Here is a 20,104-nt window from a genome sequence, read left to right on the forward strand (position 1 = left end):
GCACCATCCATCCTGTACAGCCCAAAGCCTCTCAAGACATATCTGGGTGCCTGCTCCATGAGGTGACGCTGGGAAGCCCCCCGCTTGGAGTTCCATCATCTGGGTAATACCTTCAGCACCTCCTTCCCTTCCACATCCCCCGAGACCCATCACAAGCCCCCGAAGAGAAAGCAGGGAATAATTCTAGAGGGTTTCCAGGGAGAGAAAGGGTCAAGCCCGTCACCCCGCGGAATGCCAGCATCCCAGCGCTGTTTATGCATCTGCTGCTCCGTACCCAAGCCGTCCCCCGGGGTTCTTTGCCTTATTGCTCTTTAATAGCCCTGCTCAGGAAGCGGGAGCACTGACCGCCTGGTTAATGGGCACGGGAGGCACCGACCCCTCTGGCTGCGCCCCGGTGCCGCGGGGAGACCCTGTGCCCGACACCCATGGCCCGACAATCCAGCTGTTCCCTAGGGCGTGGGCATCCCACCCTGCAAATCCCACTTTTGGGGCTGTCGGAAGCCCCGCGACTCCCGCTTTGATACCGATGCTCTCCCAAAATCCTGAGCCAGATGTTTGCCCGGGAGCCCCCACGCTGGGCGCCCCCAGCCCAGCTGTTTCTCCCCCTGCCGTGCCCCAGGCCGGCTGTGAGCCCTCCCTGGCCCCTCGGGGCGCTCCGCAGGTGCCGGGGCCGGAGCGGGGCGGAGCGGGGCGGCCCCGGGGCGGAGCGGCGGCGGCACCGGGCGGCTCCGAGCGCTCCGAGCCGCGGGCTCCGCCGCATCCCGCTGCCGGTAAGTGCCGCGGACGGGGGGAACGGGACCCACCGAACCGGGCCGGGATGGGATCCCGCAGGGCCAGAGTGAAGCGGGCAGGTTGGGACCCTGGAGGGTCAGAGCCGAACGGGCAGGGTGGGATCTTGGTGGGGCAGAGTGAGGATGGGGCTGGAAAGGGCGGGATGGGGCTGGAAAGGGCGGGATGGGCTGGAAAGGGCAGGATGGAACCCTTCAGGGTTAGAGTGGAGCCGCTGCCTCCCGGCGCATCCCGCCCTGGTGAGTGCCGCGTACCGGGAGTACGGGACAAGCCGAACCGGGAAAGGATGGAATTCAGTTGTGCCGGAGAGAAGCTGGAAGGACGGGATGGGACTGGACCGGGCAGGATGGGACTGGAGCGGGTAGGACAGGGTCAGACCCACCCAGGCAGGGTGGGATCTCACAGGGTCAGAGCGAGCCCGCTCTGTCCCGGCACATCCCGCTGCCGGTAAGCGCCGTGAATGGGGAGCGGGGGACGGGACAAGCCGAACGGGAAAGGATGGGATCCGAGTGGGCAGGATGGGACTGGACAGGGCAAGATGGGACCCAGCGGGGTCAGACCCAGCTGGGCAGGATGAGATCCGAGCGGGTCAGAGTGAACCGGGCAGGATCAGACCCGAGGGGGCAAGGCTGAACCCGTCAGGATGGGATCCAACAGAGCCAAACCAAACTGGGCAGGATGGGGCAGACTGGGCAGGACTGGACCCAAACAGATGGAATTGAACTGGGCAGGATGAGGCAGGACAGGAGAGAATGGGGTCAGATCCAGAGAACATCCGTGCCTCGGCTGGGATTTGGGGTGATCCCAGAGCCACTCCAAATGGAAGCTGCCGGACTTTGCTCTTGGGGAGTTTGGCAGCTCTTACCAGGGAGCAGGGCTCAAAATCCCACCGTGATCCCCCCGGCAGGGCTGGTGCGGGGTGGACTCTCCCCTGTCCCTCTGCTCTGCCATGGTCTGGGGACACTCCTGCATCCCTCAAGCATCCATAGGGATCAACCCCACGCCAGAGGTTGTTTTGCACCTAAATGTGCTTAAATATGCCCGGGGGACCTGGTTTTCCTTGGCACCTCTGCCGTGGGTGCCAGTAGCCTGGCTTCTACCTTTTATATATATACATATATGTATTTGTGCATATATACAGCCAGAGGTATAAATATATTCCTATATATGAGCATGTCTGTATAGACATGTGTGTATAGATGCATAAATATATTTCTGTATATATGGCTGGAGTTATGTATCAACACGAGTGTGACTCCATGTGCTCAGGGACATATCTTTGTGTGTAGGGGTGTGGAAGTTTGTGTATATGTGTGTGTGTGAGTGGAGAGATTTATAGTCATAAGTATGTAATGTTTTTGTGTGGAGAGCCATAGATATGGTTGGATGTAGTGAGATATATATGTAGAGAGATATGCAGAGGTGTATTTATGTATAGAGGTGTATATTTATGTATAGAGGTGTATATTTATGTATAGAGGTTTATATTTATATTATTTATATTTATATTTATATTTATATTTATATTTATATTTATATTTATATTTATATTTATATTTATATTTATATTTATATTTATATTTATATTTATAGAGGTATGGGCCAGCTGAGACTGGGAAAGTTCATTGCACCTTCCCAGTCCCCATCATTCCCTTTCCAGCAGGGAATTGCAGCCCAGGTTGCCCAGAGCCTCCCTGAAGTGCTGATTTATGTTGGGGCACAAAATTGTGGGGGGCTGAAGGCGGTCACCCAAGGACAGAGTGGCTCTGCCACCACCCTGTGCCCCATTCCCAACAATCCGTGTTTAGTACCCCAAAATTCCCAGTGCTGCCCCAATTTTTCCACATTGTTACACCCTCAGGCTTCACTAAATGGAAATTTTCCTTAAAACATCCAAGCCTGGCTCCCCACTGGGCAGATGGGCAGATCAAGATATTTTGGCACCAGCCAGGAGATGTCTGGGGATGAGGATGTGGTGGCTTTGGCCAAGTGACATGCAGGATGGAGCATCCCCCTTCCATGCTCTTAGAAATCTGCTGAGCTGGAGCTTTCACTTCCCCCCAGCCCAGCTTTCCAGCCCTGCCAGCAGCCACAAAGACCAGGATGGGAAAGATAAACCACGGAGGGAGCCCTCCCCCACATCCCATTCCAGGGCAGCAACCTGCAAAAGCTTTTCCCACCGTACCCAGCTTGCAGAATCCCCCTTCAAATCAATAGCAGGGTGTTAATTAAAGCTGATTCCACTGGAGAAGGGCTTGGTTTGAGAGCAAAGAGGTTGGAGGGGGCACGTGCAGGGGGAAGGTCGAGGCTGCTGGTGATTTTTTTTAATCTCTTCCCCATCTGGCCACAGAGCAGCCCCACTTCTCTTTCCTGATCTTTGTTCCTCCTCTGCACCCACCTTAAACCTCTGGGGTGAGGATGACCCCATCCTAACCCTCCCCAACACCACAGGCATCCGCTTTTTTTTTTCCCCTGAAAGTCTCATTTTCCCCTGAAAGTTTCATTTCCATGAAAAAGTGGATTTCAGCCAGTGCCCATCTCTGGGGTGGCAGGGCACCAGCTCCTATTTTGTATTTATATTTGGATTTTGGATTTTGGGTTTGGGAGTTGCCAACCCCATCACCCTAAGAGCTGGCAGGGATTCCCATGATGGGGTTTTGGGGTGAGAAAAGGGACTTTTGGGATAATCCACCCAGACTGACAAGGAGGTGGGAACATGGCCTGGGCACAGAAACTTGTTGAGGCTGAGGGTCTCAGTGTGGTTTCATTAACTGGTTTCTTTAATTGGTGGTGCTGGCAGAGTGTGATTGGGGGTTATGGGCAGCTGCATGCCCTGGATACAATTGGGATGGGGATTCTCCAGTGGCTGGCTTTCCCTGGGTTTAGGAATGATTTTTCCTCCTTTCCTCCAGCTTTCCCATCCCTCCAGACCCAGCAGCAGGGGAGTTCAGTGCTGTTTCACTCTTACAAAGGGTTTTTTTTCCCCTCATTTGCCATTTTTGGAGGGATCCCTTCTTTTTTTGGCCATTCCTCCTTTTTTTGGGTGCCCTCCATAACTGAAGGTCTAGGTAGCCTTGGGCATGGCCCCTGCCAACACCCCTCCAAGGGGTGTTTCAGGGGAAAAACAGGTTAAAAAGGGGTGTAGGCCACACTGGTTCACTTCAGACTCAGTGCCTGCACCTCAGTCTCCCTTATTTTACTGCAGCACCTGGACAGGTGGAACATCTTCTCTCTCTTGGTGCCACAGTGCCAGGGGACTTTTCTGTCCCCAATGTGTGCCCACACTTGGGAGGATATGAGGGAAGTGAGACAAAAATGGAGGAAAGATCCAAAGATGAGGCAAAGCAGCCAAAAAATAAGGGGGAAAATTAAAAAAAAATTACAGAAAAGACCAAAATGATTTCTAATGGCCTGAGCTGGCTGCAGCCTGGCACTGCAGGCAGGAGCACCCCCTGCCCTGGTGGCATTTGTGCCATGCCACAGCCATGCAGTGCCAGGCAGAGCCATTCCAGGCAGCCCTGTGCCCACCCTGCCAGGGTTTCTGTTCCCTGTTTCCCTGGGGTGCTGCTGCTGCTGAGAGGAAAGGGAAGTGCTGCTCAGGGGGGTGAGAACAGCACCCACAGATGTGCCAAGAGCTGGCAGAGCAGAGGTGCCAGCACCCTGGGGCACCCCAGCAGGTAAGAGTCCCCCAAATCCCCTCTGCCCTTGTCCCCAGTGTCCTTGGTGGGGCTCCTGGGGACACAGGGGGATGGCAGAGGTTCCTGTGGGTGCTGGCCCAGCCTTGGGTTTGGGGGGACCCAGGGGACAGGGAAGTTCAAAGCCCTGGAGGTGGGAGAGGTGAGTGCTGGGACTGCCTGGAGCTGGGGTGGCAGTGGGGTGCTCAGTGGGATGCAGGGGGCTCAGCAGGGCTATGGGGGGCACAGCTGGGGGTGATGAGGGCTCAGTCAGGTGACAGAGGAGCTCAAGGTGTGAGGGGATGAATGGGGGTGCAGGGTACCAGGGGGACAAGGGTGCAGCAGCAGGGGGACAGTTTCACAAACCCCAAACTCTTGTCCCCAACACTGGCACCACGGCTGGGCTGTGCTCTGGGGACGGCTGAATCCCAAACACCTGAACTGGAGGGGGTGGCCCCTGGACTCGTTTGGTCTCTCTCCCCGGTGCCCTAAGCCCCATGCTCCCGGCTGGAGCTCGGGCACCTCCTCGCTGCCTCAGTTTCCCTTTCCCAGTGGCCAGCCCGTTGCAGGCGGGTCTGTGCCCAGGGCAGCAGGAGGAGCGGGGGCTGTCCCCGTGTCTCCGGCCAGGCAGGGCAGGGCAGGGCAGGGCAGGGAGGAGGAGCGGCTGTCCCGGACCTGCTGCGCTCCGGGCGAGGTTGGTACCCAGGGCGAGAGATGCTGCCCGGTGCTCGGCGGGGACAGGGGGCTCACGGGCTGGGGCACCACTCTGCCACGCTGCTGCCAGCCTCCGAGGACGGCAGATGTGCTCCTCCCCTGCTCAGAGCAGCTCTCTGAGCCCGCTAAACCAAACCGGGGTGGCTGTCGCCGGTGCCAGTGACAGGCTGGCAGCGCCCACCGGGGTCGCGCAGGGCTCCGTGCGGGCGGCGTCTCCCGGTGAGCCCGGCTGGCTGCGGGGCTTTGGCACCCCCTGCAGAGGCTCAGGAAGCCGTGCCGGCGGCTACCGGCGCATCCTGCCGCAATTTCCTCTGCCGGAGGGGGATGACAGCGGCTCGGCCTTGTGCAAACCTTTCCGTGGGGATAACTGCCATGGGAAGAGGAGCTGCCATGGTGGCAAGCGTGGCCACCACGGTGTCCTGTGCAGTTCCCGCCCACCCTGCCTTTGCCTTCCTGTGAGACCCCTAAATCCGTCACTGTGGCTTACAACCACGGGATCACAGGAGGGTCTGGGTTGGAAGTGACCTTAGGAATTCATTCCAACCCCCTGCCATGGGCAGAGACACCTCGCACTAGCCCAGGTGCTCCAAGCCCCGTCCAACCTGAACACTTGCAGGGATGCCAGAGCTTCTCTGGGTAGCCCAGCACTCCCAGCCTGGCTCCAGAGCAGAGGGGCTCCAGCCTTGGAGCAGATCTGTGCCCTCCTCTGGGCTCTCTCCAGCAGCTCCACGTCCTCCTGCTGCTGTGACCCAGCTCTGCAGGTGAGGTCTCACCTGAGCACAGGGGCAGAGGGGCAGAATCCCCCTCCCCTGCTGCCCACGCTGGGGGATCAGCCCAGGGCACAGAGGGTTGCACATACTGCACATGGGTGGATCATGTCCAGCTTCTCACCCACCAACACCCCCAAACCCTCCTCAGGACTGCTCTGCATCCCTTCATGCCCCTGTGTGAGCACTGGGGGTTGCCCCAGCCTGCAGAACACTGGTCCAGGTTTGTGAGGTGTATGTGACAGCACGCAGACGAGTCACCAGCTGCCCCCTCTGCCATTCACAGGTGCTGCAGAGGGGCCGTGCCAGCAGAGAGGACACCGAGGGGTGGGAGCACCACCATGGCCAACCTGACAGCCGTGAGCACCGGCAGGAACTCGTGCACCTACCACGAGGAGTTCAAGCAGGTGCTGCTGCCCCTGGTGTACTCGGTGGTGTTCGTGCTGGGGCTGCCCCTCAACGCCGTGGTCATCGGGCAGATCTGGCTGGCGCGGAAGGCGCTGAGCCGCAGCACCATCTACATGCTCAACCTGGCCGTGGCTGACCTGCTCTACGTCTGCTCCCTGCCCCTCCTCATCTACAACTACACCCAGAAGGACTACTGGCCCTTCGGGGACTTCACCTGCAAGTTCGTGCGCTTCCAGTTCTACACCAACCTGCACGGCAGCATCCTCTTCCTCACCTGCATCAGCGTGCAGCGCTACCTGGGCATCTGCCACCCGCTGGCCTCGTGGCACAAGAGGAAGGGCAAGAAGCTGACGTGGCTGGCGTGCGCAGCCGTGTGGTTCATCGTCATCGCCCAGTGCCTGCCCACCTTCGTCTTCGCCTCCACGGGCACGCAGCGGAACCGCACGGTGTGCTACGACCTGAGCCCGCCCGACCGCTCGGCCGCCTACTTCCCCTACGGCATCACCCTCACCTTCACCGGCTTCCTGCTGCCCTTCGCCGCCATCCTGGCCTGCTACTGCAGCATGGCCCGCATCCTGTGCCAGAGGGACGAGCTGATCGGGCTGGCCGTGCACAAGAGGAAGGACAAAGCCGTGCGCATGGTCATCATCGTGGTCATCGTCTTCTCCATCAGCTTCCTGCCGTTCCACCTCACCAAGACCATCTACCTGATCGTGCGCTCCTCGCCCGCCCTGCCCTGCCCGGCCCTGCAGGCCTTCGCCATCGCCTACAAGTGCACGCGGCCCTTCGCCAGCATGAACAGCGTCCTGGACCCCATCCTCTTCTACTTCACCCAGCGCAAGTTCCGCGAGAGCACGCGCTACCTGCTGGACAAGGTGAGCTCCAAGTGGCGCCACGACCACTGCATCTCCTACGGCTCCTAGGCGGGCACGGGGCAGGTCCGCCTCCGAGCTCCAGGAGCAGAGATGCTTCGCTGGGACACACAGGAGAGGAGGATGGCATCCCAAGCTTTCAGCACCTTCAGCCATCTCCAGCCTGCACCATTAGCCCCATCACAGTGTCCTGTCCCTGGCTCACTTGGAGCAGCTCAGCACCTTGGGGGTCAAGCCACCAATGCAATAAAAGTCCATTGGGACTGTGGAGAGCAAGGTGGGACCATGGAGGAACACATCCCTGGCTCAGGATGAGCTGCTGGGGGAATGATTTGTGCCCACACACAATTAAAATTCCCTGATGGAGACAGCATGCAAAGGCTGGGGTGGGTTTGGTTCAGCCCATACCATGGCGTTTCTCCAGCTCAAGATCAGTGTCATGGATGGTTTTTGGGTAACACTGGGACATCCCTATCCCCCAGTGCCCAGAATGAGGCACACCAGCAGGAGACACAGGCTCACTGGTACTGCTGGTGCTGCAAAATGGTAGAGGAGCACCCCTGGACAGGCTGGGAACAAGGAAAGGGGACATCAGGGCCGCTGGAACACCCATGCTGGATTTCCCACTGAAGCAATGACCATAGGCTGGGTTAGGCACAAGCCAGCATCATTGTCACCTGCCTGGGGACTTTCATCTGAGTCCAGCTCCCTGCTTAGCCCAGCACTCCAAATCTGGCCCATCCTGGTGTCAGAGGTGCCCTGCTGTCACCTCCTAACCAGGATCCACCACAATCAAATCCAGCACATGGGGACACAATACCTGGAGTTGGAAAATGCATGCCACAGGGAGCTACTTAGTGTCCTGGCCACATCACCACACATCCCACGGCTGGCTTGGACTCTCTACAGGGCTGGGGACTGAATTTTGCTCCCACAGCCTCTGTTGGGATGCTGCTCCCTCCTAGCAAGGAGGGATTTGCGAGGTGGATGCAGCACTCATTGCTCTGTGAGTTTTCTCTAACATACAGGATGTATAGAATTAACTCCCTGCTCTTTCTTAGATGGGTGTATACACCCACTGTATGTACAGACATAGAATATATCCGAGCAGAGGGAGGTTTGTGGCCCAGCACAGGCTCTGCAGTGCAGAAATTCTCTGCCTGAACACAATATATGTATCTATACAGTGTATATATATAAAAGTATCTATGTGGATAACTGCATTTTCCCTGTCTGCTTGTAATAATCACACCTAAGTGGGTTCAAGTAACTTGCTCCAAATCTCCAGGGTTGAGCACCCCTCCAGCTTGGCTGCCTGCAGCTGGCCAAGTGTGCAGCTCCTCCTGACCTGCTCCCTGCAGGTACACAGTGTCTCCCCAGGTACCTGGCCACCCAAGCACCCAGTGCTGCAGTCCCAGTGTGTCTCCTTGCTGTCATGAGGATCAGGAGCGTGTCCAGAGTGGTCACAGGCTCTTGGATGATGCTCAGAGACCTCAGCATCAGGGCTAGGCTGGAACAGAGAGGGATGCTGCAGCAGCATTAGCTCAGACCACCTGGTGTGGCAGGAGCTGAGCCCCTGTCCTGGTGGTGACAATGACTCTGGGCTGGGGCACAGAATGTGATGGAGGAGGCAAAGGCAGCCCTGTCCTTTCCCTCGGCCTGAGCTTACCCACGCCCAAATCCCCTCTGATGCACCTTCGGGGTCCTGCAATGGGAGGGCAAAATGCTGGGGAGCAGTGAGAGCGGTGGCTGCGGGGACAACCCCAGCCCGATGTCCCCATCTCTTCCCAGACAGCAGGAAGGTGAGGGGGCGGGAGGGCCGGGCCACGCCGTCCGGACCCAGGAGAGGGCGCAAAATATTTAGATTTGGAGCAAGCCGGCTGATCTGTGGGTGTCCGCCTGGCTCCCGGGAGGGAGGGAGGAGCCCTGCACCATCGGAGCACCCAGCGCCTGGACAGGACCCACGGCACGAGGTGGCCGGAAAAATAGAACCACAATATAGCTCTGAGGGGGGAAAAAAATGAATCAGCTTCCAAAAAGTCTGGTGGTGGCTGCAAGGGCTGCATGGGCTCAGGGGGTCTCATCCAACAGCCTCAGCATGATGTTCCTGATACTGGAATCACCAATTTGGAACTTTTTCGAGAGGAGGGGACACACAGAGCTCTCTTTGGATCTCGCCATGTCCTGCCCTGCCTTGGGGTCCTGCCAGCAGTTCCCTTGGCACCACCAGGCCTGGAAACCACGGTGATGGGAATAAGGGGGTGCCTTAGAAATGGGGTGAACAACAAATCTCCTTTGCTTGCCAGATGCTCAAAGCCAGCAGCTGAGGAACCAGCTCCTACAGAACCGAGTGGAGATGAAATACATGGCTCTTCCCAAAATGCCAGCTGGGGGGACACCGCGGGGACGTCATCCTTGCAGCCAGGAGACACCCAGGACTAGGGGAAGCAGGGCAGCAGGGCGGAGGGTGGGAAGGGAGAGCCAGGGAAGGAACACTCGCCGGGGCGGAGCATCTCCCGGCATCGCTGCGGGCGCTTTTGAGGTCCTGAAAAATGCATTTACAGGAGGTGTTGGATTATTTTTTTTCCTCCTTTTTTTTGTGCCTCGGGGTCAGAGCCAGCAATATCTCCTACATGGCCAGAACAGCTCTCCAGCCCCATCCACGTCTCCAAGGCCACAGCTCACCCACCAGCCCTCCCAGCCACCTTCATTTTTCACATCCCCGGTGATAAATCTGCTGTCTTGGGGAAAAAAGGAGGGTTATAGGCTTCAAATAGCAAGCGCTGACAAGCGATGCTGAAAACCCACGAGAAAGTCTGTTCACGGGGCAGTGCTTTGCTGCAGAGCTGTGCGAGTTGGGAACAAGGTGTTCTCTCTTCCCTGAGATGAGCTGCAAAGCAGGGTCTGGAGGAATCTTTCACCGGCACTCACATTTTTGATTATTTATTTTGTTTCCCCCTAGAAATAAAAAGCTGGCAAGGGATGGAAGGAAATCACAGAATGGTTTGGGTTGGGAGGAATCTTCAAGACCATCTAATTTGCCATGGGCAGGGACGCCTTCCACTATCCCAGGCTGCTCCAAGCCCCATCCAAGCTGGCCTTGGACACTTCCAGGGATCCAGAGGCAGCCACAGTTTCTCTGGTCACCCTCACAAGGGAGAATTTCTTCCCAATTTGCCACTTAAATCTCCCCTATTTTAGTTTAAAGCTGTCCGACTCATCCTATTAGTATCTGGCCATGTAAAAAGTTGCTCTCCCACTTTTTTATAAGCCTCTTTATAAAAGGGAAGGGGGGATGAAGGATGCTGGGGGCGGGGGGTGTGGAAGAAAGGATGCAGAGGGTAAGGAAGGATGAGGGAAGGGGGGTCAAAGATGCAGGGGGGTGCGAGATGCTCTCGCTTAGCCTGGGAGAGAGAGGGCAGCTCTAAAGCCGCCTTCCTCTCTCCCCCCATCCCCTCCAGAAAAAAAAAAAAAAAAAAAAAATAGAGAGAGGGAGAGAAAAAAAATAAAAAATAAATAAATAATTTTTAAAAGTGAGCAAAACTTCAACCCTCCCTCTCTGCGGGAGCAAACCCCGCCTCCGGGGAGGAAAGTTTATTTGAATGCAACAAATAAAAAAACCAGGGGGCGAGGGAGGAGGAAAAGCCAAAAAAAAAAAAAAAAAAAAAAGGGGTGGGGGGTGGGGGGGGTAGAGAGAGAGAAAACAAAGCGGGAGGGATGCAGGCCGGCGGCAGCCCGGAGGAGGAGCGGGGCCGGGCGGTGCCTGCGGCGGGGCCGGGGCCGGGGCGCGGCGGGGCCGGGGGGCGGGCGGAGGCGGCGGCGCCGGGGGGGCACCGACAATGGCGGAGGGGGGCAGCGGCCGGGGGGTAGCGGCGGCTCGGTGCCTGCTGCCCGCCTCCTCCCCGCCTTCCTCCTCCTCCTCCTCCTCCTTCTTCTTCCCGGGTAGGAAAGTTTCGGCGCCGATCGCGGAGCAACAACCGGGCCGGGCTTTTGGCAGCCTGGCCCCGTCGGTACGGCAGCTTTCTCTTCGTTTTACCGAGCCGGAGCCGCCGGGCCCGGTTCATGCCGGGGCTCCGCCGCCGTCCCCGGCTCCACCGCCGCCCCCGCCGCCGCCGCCGTCGCCGCCGGGCCCGGGGTTAAACGCGGAGCCGCCGCGCTGGCCCAGCGTCCCGGCGATGCGGAAACTCTTCGGGGAAAGCTGCCGGCAGCCCGCGGCGGCCACCGGGAATGGGATGGGGAACGGCAGCGGCAGCGGCAGCGGGAGCGCCCGCGGAGCTCCCCCGCCGCCGCCGCCCCGCAGCCGCGTCCCGCACCCGGCGCTCCGCTCTCCCCGCGGAGCTCCGCCGGAGCCCGGCCCGCATTCCTGGCATAACTCGACTCGACCGCAACCACCCTCCTCCTCCCCATCGCCCCGCTCCAACGGGGACGATGAAGCGGCGGCGGCCCGCTCTCCCCGCGCCTCCTCGGGCAGCGAGGGCGAGGGGCAGAGCGCTGCCCTCCGGCCCCGCGCCGCGCGGAAGAAGAAGCAGGAGGGCACGGCGGATGGAGATGCCGAGGCCGAAGGCTGCGCTCGGGTGGTCCCTCGCCACCCGCTGCCCGTGGTGGCCCGCGTCTCCAAGGTGAACATCCTGCCCTTCGGCAGCCCCGGCGGGTCACGCAGCGGCAGTCGTTATTCCAGCACCGAGACGCTGAAGGAAGAGGAGCAGTTTGGAGTCTGTTGGCCCAGCCAAGGAAGGACTCTTCAGGCAGGTTACGGTATCTATCGGTCGCCCAGTTTCGGGGCCAGCGATGGCCTGGCGTGGGGACAGCCGGGGGTCCGCGCCCGCCCCAAGCTGCCCCAGAGCGTGGCCAAGGCAAAACCGGACTATGGGAGCGAGAGCCTGCACCAGCCAGGGCTGGAAGGGGAGCGGGCCAAGCACCGCAAGTCCCTGTCCAACCCCGACATTGCCACCGAGACCCTGACTCTCCTCAGCTTCCTCAAATCAGACCTCTCCGAGCTGAAGGTGAAGAAGAAAGGGGTGAGGGTCGGCCTTGACGTGGGCTCCGATGGATGCTCCAGCGCTGCCAGCTCCTCCCCGGGCAGCTGCGGTGCCGCTCACCCCCAAAACCGCTGGGCGCCGGGCGAGCGGCCAACGCTCAAGGACCTGACGGCCACTTTACGTCGCGCTAAGTCCTTCACCTGCTCCGACAAATCCGGGACTCGGCGGCTTTTCCTACAGAGCACCATGAAGCAGAGCTCCTCCGAGCTCCTTCTGGCCTCTGCGGACAGCCAGGTCCGGGTGGCTCCAGATGGGAGACAGCAGGGGGACGAGGATCCTCTGCCCATGGTCATCCAGGACCAGTACATCCAGGAGGCGAGGCAGGTGTTCGAGAAGATCAGCAGGATGGGTTCCCAGCAGGACTACAGCTGTGCTGCCGAGCAGAAGGACAGCGGAGGTGTGGAGGGTGCTGAGGTGGTGGCACCGACGGGGACGGCGGACGCGACCCTTCGGGGACAGGTGGAGAGCGCACGGTGTTTGAAGGACGTGGAGTTGGAGGAGAACCTCGCTCGCGCTAAATCCGTGGAGGAGCTGTCGGGTCACGAGTCGAGCGTGACGGACGAGGGCATCGTCACGGAGCCGGAGCCCGTGGGGATGCCCTTCCAAGGCCTGCATGAAGCTGTGGGGGCCTGGATGCTGCCCAGTGCCGGGCCGGCGGCCGGTGACTCCGAAACGCCGCTGCCCGCTCACCCGGCGGCTGTTGAGGACCTTCCGGCTGGCAGAGCCGAGGCGCCGAGCACCCCTGGCAGCCTGCGGCGCCGGCGCAAGTTCCCGTCCGCGGGCGCCAATGGGATGGAGGGCGGCAGCGAGGGCGGCACCGAGCCCTACCGCTCCCTCAGCGACCCCATGCCTCACCGGAGATGCTCGGTGGCGGAGGAGGCGAAGAATTTCTCCGTCGACAGCAACCTGCTGGGCTCGCTGAGCGCCAAGGCGGGCATCCCCCAGCCCGCGGGCATCGCGGGCAGCGCGGGCAGCGCGGGCAGCGACCTGTCCCTGGGCAGCGATGGGCCCCGTGACTACAGCTCCCTCATCCGCACCATCGTCAGCCAGCCCGGCGCCATGGCCAAGCTGGGCGACGACAAGGCCAACGGCAAGACCATCAAGAAGAAGTCGCTGAGTGACCCCAGCCGCCGTGGCGAGCTGGCGCCTGGCGCCTTCGAGGGTCCCGGGGAGGCCATCAGCGAGCTGGAGCCCAGCATTCCCCCGTCCAGCAGCGAGCCCATCCTCTCGGCACAGCCCGCAGCGCCGGGCCCCGGCCGTGGCTATGGCTTTGACCCCAAGCTGGCCGACGTGCTGTCCCCGCGCGTCGCCCGCCGCAGCTCCAAGAAGCGCTCCAACCGCGCTGCTCACCAGGAGAACCAGCCTCCCCCGGCGCCCGCCGTCCTCGCCAAGAGCCGCCCGGCCACCAAGCACGTCCGCCACACCAGCGAGCCCGCCACCTTCGTCCCCATCACCGTCCCCGAGCCGCTCGTCCCCTCCGGCCACCACCTCCCTGCGCCGGCTGCCGGCCGCTCACCTGGAAAATCCTTCCCGACCCTCCAGCCTCCTTCGCTGGAGGATGTCACCAAGCGGTACATGCTGGCCCTCAACTCAGGTGACACGCCCCCCGGTGCTGGGGACGGACCCCGCTCGCCGCCCGCCGCCCCACCGCCCCGGCTGCCCCGCTGTCCCCGGCTGCCCGACGAGCACGGCCCCAGGACCAAGCCGCAGGTGGTAAGTGCCCGTCCATCCTTAAAGCGCCTTTGTTTCATGGGGTACACCACCCATCCAAAGGATGGCCTTGGGGGTCTGTCACGTGTCCCCTGTGGTGGACAAATTCCCATCTGCAGAGGCACTGCTGGATGGCCAAGAGCCCTCCCGGCCCTTCCGGTGGCTCCCAGGGGATGGGCTCTTGTTTGTTGGAGCAACCTCCCTGATAAGAAGGCGGTTTTTGGATGGGAAAAAGCAGTTTTCAGTGGAAGTTTTGGTGGAAGAGGGTTTTATATATATATATCTATATATATATATATAATTTTGTGTTTCTATATAATGTCTCTCATTGATGCTATGCAAGGTACTGATAAATTGACCATCCCTGAGATGCTGAACCAAAAACTGCCTTTTTCTTGGCTGGGAAGGCTTAAACAATCCTTCTGCTTGGGATTCCTCATGTTACACCCTTTATTGAGCAAATCTGCATTTTCTCCCACAAAAAACCACCATCCCTCTACTTGGGATCATGAGCATTGCCATGCTGGTGGGTGGGAAAAATATTTTTGTGCATGCACTGAATATTTGATCGATAGGTAAAACTTTGATCCTCTCTGGGCAAGAATTGGTGCAGCCTGGGGGATGTGAAGGTGCTCTGCTCACTTTGAAGCGCAGCTTCGTGCTTTGGGATCTTTCCTGGGCTGGGTTTTTGGCACTGCAGGCCCCTTGGCTGTTGTTTGGACACGGATTTGGGTTCCCATCACTCCGGGTGTTTGTGCCGGGAAGGGTTTGGAAGCATCACCTCCTGCTGCAGCACAGCAGTGCCAGCACCCACGGGGCTTTTCATAGCTCTGGGAGAAGCCCAGAAATACCCATTCCCGCGGGGGATCTGCAGAGATCTCTCAGGAATGATGCTGGCAGGGCTCTCCCCCCTGCTCCCATGCTGGTTTCAGAGGATGGGCTGGACCATTCCCTTCCAGCAGCCACCAGCAGCCGAGCGTGAAGTCCCCGGGGCTGAGCCTGGCTGTGTAACCCTTGCTGGCCAGGGCAGAGCCAGGCTGCTTTTCTTTGGGTCCTCCCAAAATCCAGATCCCTGCAGCATCTTCCCCCCAGGATATTCTCTTGGGGTCTGGCATCCTCCTCACAGGATATTCTCGTGGGATCCAGCAGCCCTGCAGCATCATCGTCCCCAGGAGGTTCTCCTGGGGTCTGGCATCCCCACAGCATCATTCCCCCAGGTTCTTCTCTTGGAATCCATCATCCCTGCAGCAACAAAAGATTCTCCAGGGAGTTCTGCTCCCCATCCAACTCCTTCTCCCAGTGTTGTCCCCACTGCCAGACAACAACAGTTGGTGACTGAGAACAGGGATGGCCGCTCTTGGCCACTGTGTGAAACATCCTTGGAGATGTTTTGGGCGAATTGGGGGTGAATTTGGCAGCATTTTTTCCTGATGAACCAGTTTAGGTTTAGTTTTTGTCTTCTCTGATCATGGGCTGAAAACTACTATGAAACTGTGGAGTGTTCTAATTAAAAGGAGTTAATGAGGAAGCTCCTGGAGCTTTGGCTGATGCCGCCCTGGGGACATTGGCAGGTCCCCAACACGAGGCTGTGCACCCAGTGGCATTTCTAAATAATTAATATGTTCAGTTTATATAATATATATCTTAATAATTTATAGAGAGATATTTCTTACTCAGGCAGGTCCCTGTGGTGTCCTGGGGCTGGTACCTGATGGCCCCAATACCAGGCATGCTCTGCTGACCCCACACCCCCAGCCCTGGGCAGTGTGATCCCAACTCTGGGATGATTTGGGGTGGATTTGTACCAGCAGGGAGCCCTGTTTGGCTGAGCATGTCCTCAGGTGGAGAGGCCACCCTGTGGAAGCACACCCTGAGGATGCTGCTCCTCACCTTGCCTGAACCCTCCGGCCTTGGGGAAGAGGGTGCGAATTTTCCCTTTTAAGGGCAACACCACAGCTGTATCTTCAAATCTCTCTCCTGCCTTGGGATTTCTTTGTGCTCCAGCCATATCCTAACTGAAACCAGGATTTTTATTTCTCCTTTTGATTTATTAGATGGTGGAGCTGGGATGTTTTATTTCTGATGGCACCAGCTTTGCCTGGGGGGGTGGAGGGGGACTGAGCCCTGCAAGGGAGTTGCTTTAGTTCTGAGTGAGAGCACCGAGGACCGGATATAACTTGGCACTGGGAACAGGGATTTATGTGCTCCCTGACCAGCAGAGAAGAAATAAGCTTTATTTTTTACTTTTAGATTTTTTCCCCCCTCCCTAACTCAATGGAAGGAGCCAGTGTTGCGAGGCTGTGAGTCTGTATGGGGAAATGGTCACTTCCATTTGGGAATTCTGGGAGATGGGAGCATCCATCTCCTATCATGGTGGTGATGGTGAGATGGTGTCCATCTCCAGCAGACTCTACTGGGAAGGGACCAATAATGGGGTCTGGCACCTCTGGTGATGCTCCCTTAGAATGGTCTCTCCCAAAATCTTTCACCCTCAAGGTGCTCTCTTGGGGTTGAGCATCCCTGCAGCATCATTCCCCCAGGATATTTTCCCAGCTGCCATGGTTTGGTGGTGGTTTTGGCAGAGGTGCATCCTGCCCTGAGATGTGACGTGCTGTTCTCCCTCGGGGGCAGCACTGTTTGTCCTGGGCTCTTTCCAGCAATTCTCCATGAGGCTGGAGCCATCCTATTCATCCTGGGTGCAGAGGAACTCCTTCACCCTGTGCCTCATGCACCAGGCTTTCCATCCCTCAGGGGTTGTTAGCAGCACATCCCACCCTGGCAGATCCTGTGAGAGAGAAAAAAACCCCAAAACTCGAGATAAAGATGTTTTCTTGCTTCCAGCATCCCAAAAGCTGATGGAATGTGTGTGCTCATGTGCAGCCCCACATAGCCTAGCAGCAAGACAGGGTGGATTTGGGGTCCATTTACTGCTCAGTGAAAGTATGAGCAAGATGCCAGGCTGGCAACCCCTCGGATCTTTCTTCCCCCCACGGCTGAATCCATCTGGGGATGGAAAATTAGGTATGTTCGCTGTCATGCTGTGTTTGTTGACTTAGCAGCGCTTGGACTAAACAGGAAAATATTGATTTAAATATAGCACCTCTGGGGAGCACAGGAGCCGTGGGAACGTGGCCCCCAGCGCCCTGGCCGCTGCCTTCCCCACCTGCTGCACCCCGGAACAGCCACCAGGGATGGGGATCCCGAGGGAGTCACGTCAGCAGGTCACGCTCCCAGGGCCGCCCGCGTCAGCCACCCCCTTTCCTCCCCAGCATCCTCCTCCCCAGCTCATCCCTCATCCTCCAGGAGCTCCTCCTCGCTCTGGGGACAGCCCAAAGGCCACATCCATGCACTGCCCATATATTCCTAAAGTTTGTCATCTTTGGACTTAGTTTCCCTCCGTTTCGTTTCTGTAAATCCCCATAAAAACTGGGTTTGGGGCTCTTGGGAGTTGTCTCGTTTTCTGGTGTTACTGGAAATCTGGAATTAGAGCAGCTGCAGGGGAGAGGTGGGAATGGGCAAATCTTGGCTTTCCTCTCCCTGCTCCAATGGTTTGCCTGGTTTTGTGTCCCTGGGTCTGCAGTGCTCAGTGAAGTGCTGCAGTGAGGGGAAGCTGAGGCACACAGGCTGCCCTTCAGAGAGGTGGGATGTGGGATGGAGCAGTTGGCTGGAATCAGGTGCTGCTGCTGTCAGTGGCATGGACTGACCCTGGGATCAATGGCCAGGCAACATGTCCAGGGGGGTGGCCCAGCCCAAATCCCCTGAACTCTGCCCATTTTTGTCTCTTTCTTTCCCTGCTGCCAAAATCCCTTATCTTTGCCCATTTTTTATTCTTTCCTTCCCCTGTGCCAAAATCCCTTATCTTTGCTCATTTTTACCTCTTTCCTTCCCCAGTGCCAAAATTCACTTAACTCTGTCTATTTTTGCCTCTTTTCTTTCCCTGGTGCCAGAATCCCCTTAACTCTGCCCATTTCTGCCCCTTTCCTTCCTCACTGCCAGAGCTTTGAACAGGGCTGCTTTGTCCCTTGGCCCCCCACTTTAATTAAAAGCCTCTAATTAATTAGGCAGCGAGCTCCACGAGAGGGAGTGATCCTTGTGGGATGTGCATCCTCTGAGGCCTGGAATGGAGGTGCAGGGCAGGATCCAGCCTTGGAGAGACAGGGTTAGCACTGGGCTGAGCTGGTCCTGGGGGCTGGCCTTGGCCCATGGTGCCTGATCCAAAGGTCAGGCTCTTGGCAGCATCCAGGGACTGCAGCGAGGGTGGGAGGCTGGAACGGGCTCAGCTTCCAGCCTGTGGAGTGTCCTGGAGCTGGGATGCACCAGGAGCTCCCTGGGCTGGAATGGGCATGGAGGGGTACACAGGGAGAGGCTGGTTCTGGAGCTTGTGCATCCAGGGAAACGCCTGGGATTTGTGTGGATGTGCATCCCTGCAACAAGGAGTCCTGGAGTGGAGGGATGCATGCACAGGGAAGAGGTCCCTGGTGCTGGGGAACACTTAAGGGGGTTTGGAGAGGTCCTGGTGCTGGGATGTATTCCCAGATAGGCACAGAGAGATCCCTGGTGCTGGGATGTATTCTCAAGAGATGCACTGGGCAGCCTGCCTGCACCCTGCCTGCATCTGTGCACAGATGCCTGGGCTTTTCCATGGAAAATCACATGCCTGCAAAGCTTCTGGGAAGAGGTGTCCTTGTTCTTCCATCTGCTCTGCCAGGGAAGCAGCAGGTCGGCCTCTCTGAGATGTAACCTCCAGGTAACCTCCTGCAAACCCAGCTGGGATGGAAGCTCAAAGCTCCCCAGAGCTTGTTCCTACAGCCTTAATCTGTCATTGCAAGGGTTGTGGGATCCTTGGAAGTGTTCAAGGCCAGGCTGGATGGGCCTTGGAGCAACCTGTTCTAGTGGGACGTGTCCCTGCCCGTGGTAGGGGGTAGGAACAAGATGAACTTAAGGTGCCATCTGGTCCAAACCATTCTGTGATTCTCCCATTTCTGATTTAGAGCCTTTCCCAGGAATATTTCTGAAGAGGGAGACTTCCCCTGGATATTGATCCCTGTGTGATGGGAGTGTTCAGAGAGGTGATGTGCTGAGGTCTCCCCTTGCTGAGCTCCCTCACCTGGTCACAGCAGGTCCCATGGGGCATCCCACAGCTTCAGAGCTGCAGCAGGAACTTCTCCTAAATCCAGGATGGAGAAGGAGATGCCCTCAAAGGATGGGAAGGTGCAGCAAGGCAGCGCTGGGGTTTGGCCAGTACAGTTTTCTCTTCTCTTAGGGCATGCCCTGGAAAACAGGGAAGGAGACTGCCTTCCATCCATCCATCCATCCATCCATCCATCCATCCATCCATCCATCCATCCATCTTCATCCATCACCCATCCATGTCCAGGCTCCCATCCAGCCATCCCCCTCCACCCATTCCCACCACCCATCCAAGACAACAATCCCCACACACTATCCAGACACGATTTTCCAAGAGAACATGTTCCATCTTCCTGGATGTCTCCTCCTGAAGGCATCAAGCCCAGCTTGCACAGACAGAGCCCACTAAAACTAAAACATTGCCATTTCCACCATGGTGCTTCCAGGCCAGGATGTGTCCAGAGAGGAAAAATCAGCCACTTCCACCCCCTCTCCCTCAACGTGGCTCTTTTTAAAGCTCTGATGGTTGGTCCCCGTGGGGCTGTTTCTCCGGACTCCCTTGGTTTCCATGGAGAGGATGAGTGAGGAATTTCAAAGGGAATGGCTCCAGTAAATGAACTCTTCTCTAAAAATAGTGTGTTTGCTTTTGGTTCTTTGGGAACTGCAGCCTGGCCAATGGGAGGGAGAACAAAAATCAGCATCTGGGTAAAAGTATTCCAGTAACTCACTCTGTGTGCAAATTCCCGCTCAGCTTCCGGGGAGCAGGAGGCTGATCCCAGTCTGCCCAGCTCCTGCCCTCATGGCCACCACTCCTGGGGGCAGCTGGGGGCTGTCCCCAGCCTGTGCTCCCCTGTACCTTGTGCAGGATGTTTTGAGCAGAATCCCTTTAATCCGAGTGGTGGAAGGGTTGATGGGAGCAGATGCTGGGCTTGTGCATTGTCCCAGAAACCCCAGGCATGTCCCTTTTTGGGAACCAGGAGATGGCCATCACCTTCCAGTGA

General features: G+C 58.0%; 2 protein-coding genes across 2 annotated transcripts in view; both read left to right on the forward strand.

Moving 5' to 3' along the window:
- The first annotated feature begins 709 nt into the window (after positions 1-709).
- P2RY6 (pyrimidinergic receptor P2Y6) lies at positions 710-8,442 on the forward strand. Its single transcript, XM_056502936.1, has 2 exons — positions 710-770; positions 6,231-8,442. The coding sequence occupies exon 2, from the start codon at positions 6,286-6,288 to the stop codon at positions 7,273-7,275; it is 990 nt and encodes a 329-aa protein (XP_056358911.1). The 5' UTR covers positions 710-770; positions 6,231-6,285; the 3' UTR covers positions 7,276-8,442.
- Positions 8,443-10,940: 2,498 nt separating this feature from the next.
- The window catches only part of ARHGEF17 (Rho guanine nucleotide exchange factor 17), a 30,431-nt gene continuing 21,267 nt past the window's right edge, over positions 10,941-20,104 (forward strand). Inside the window, exon 1 of the mRNA XM_056502868.1 lies at positions 10,941-13,976. Coding sequence (XP_056358843.1) covers positions 11,064-13,976 — 2,913 coding nt within the window. The 5' untranslated portion in view covers positions 10,941-11,063. The remainder of the gene's footprint in view (positions 13,977-20,104) is intronic.

The sequence above is a fragment of the Oenanthe melanoleuca genome, chromosome 1, assembly GCF_029582105.1.
Source record: "Oenanthe melanoleuca isolate GR-GAL-2019-014 chromosome 1, OMel1.0, whole genome shotgun sequence".
NCBI lineage: Eukaryota > Metazoa > Chordata > Aves > Passeriformes > Muscicapidae > Oenanthe > Oenanthe melanoleuca.

What these genes read in the sequence shown, in the direction of transcription:
- P2RY6 (XM_056502936.1), top strand. Translation starts at nt 6,286, where the DNA reads ATGGCCAACCTGACAGCCGTGAGCACCGGCAGGAACTCGTGCACCTAC.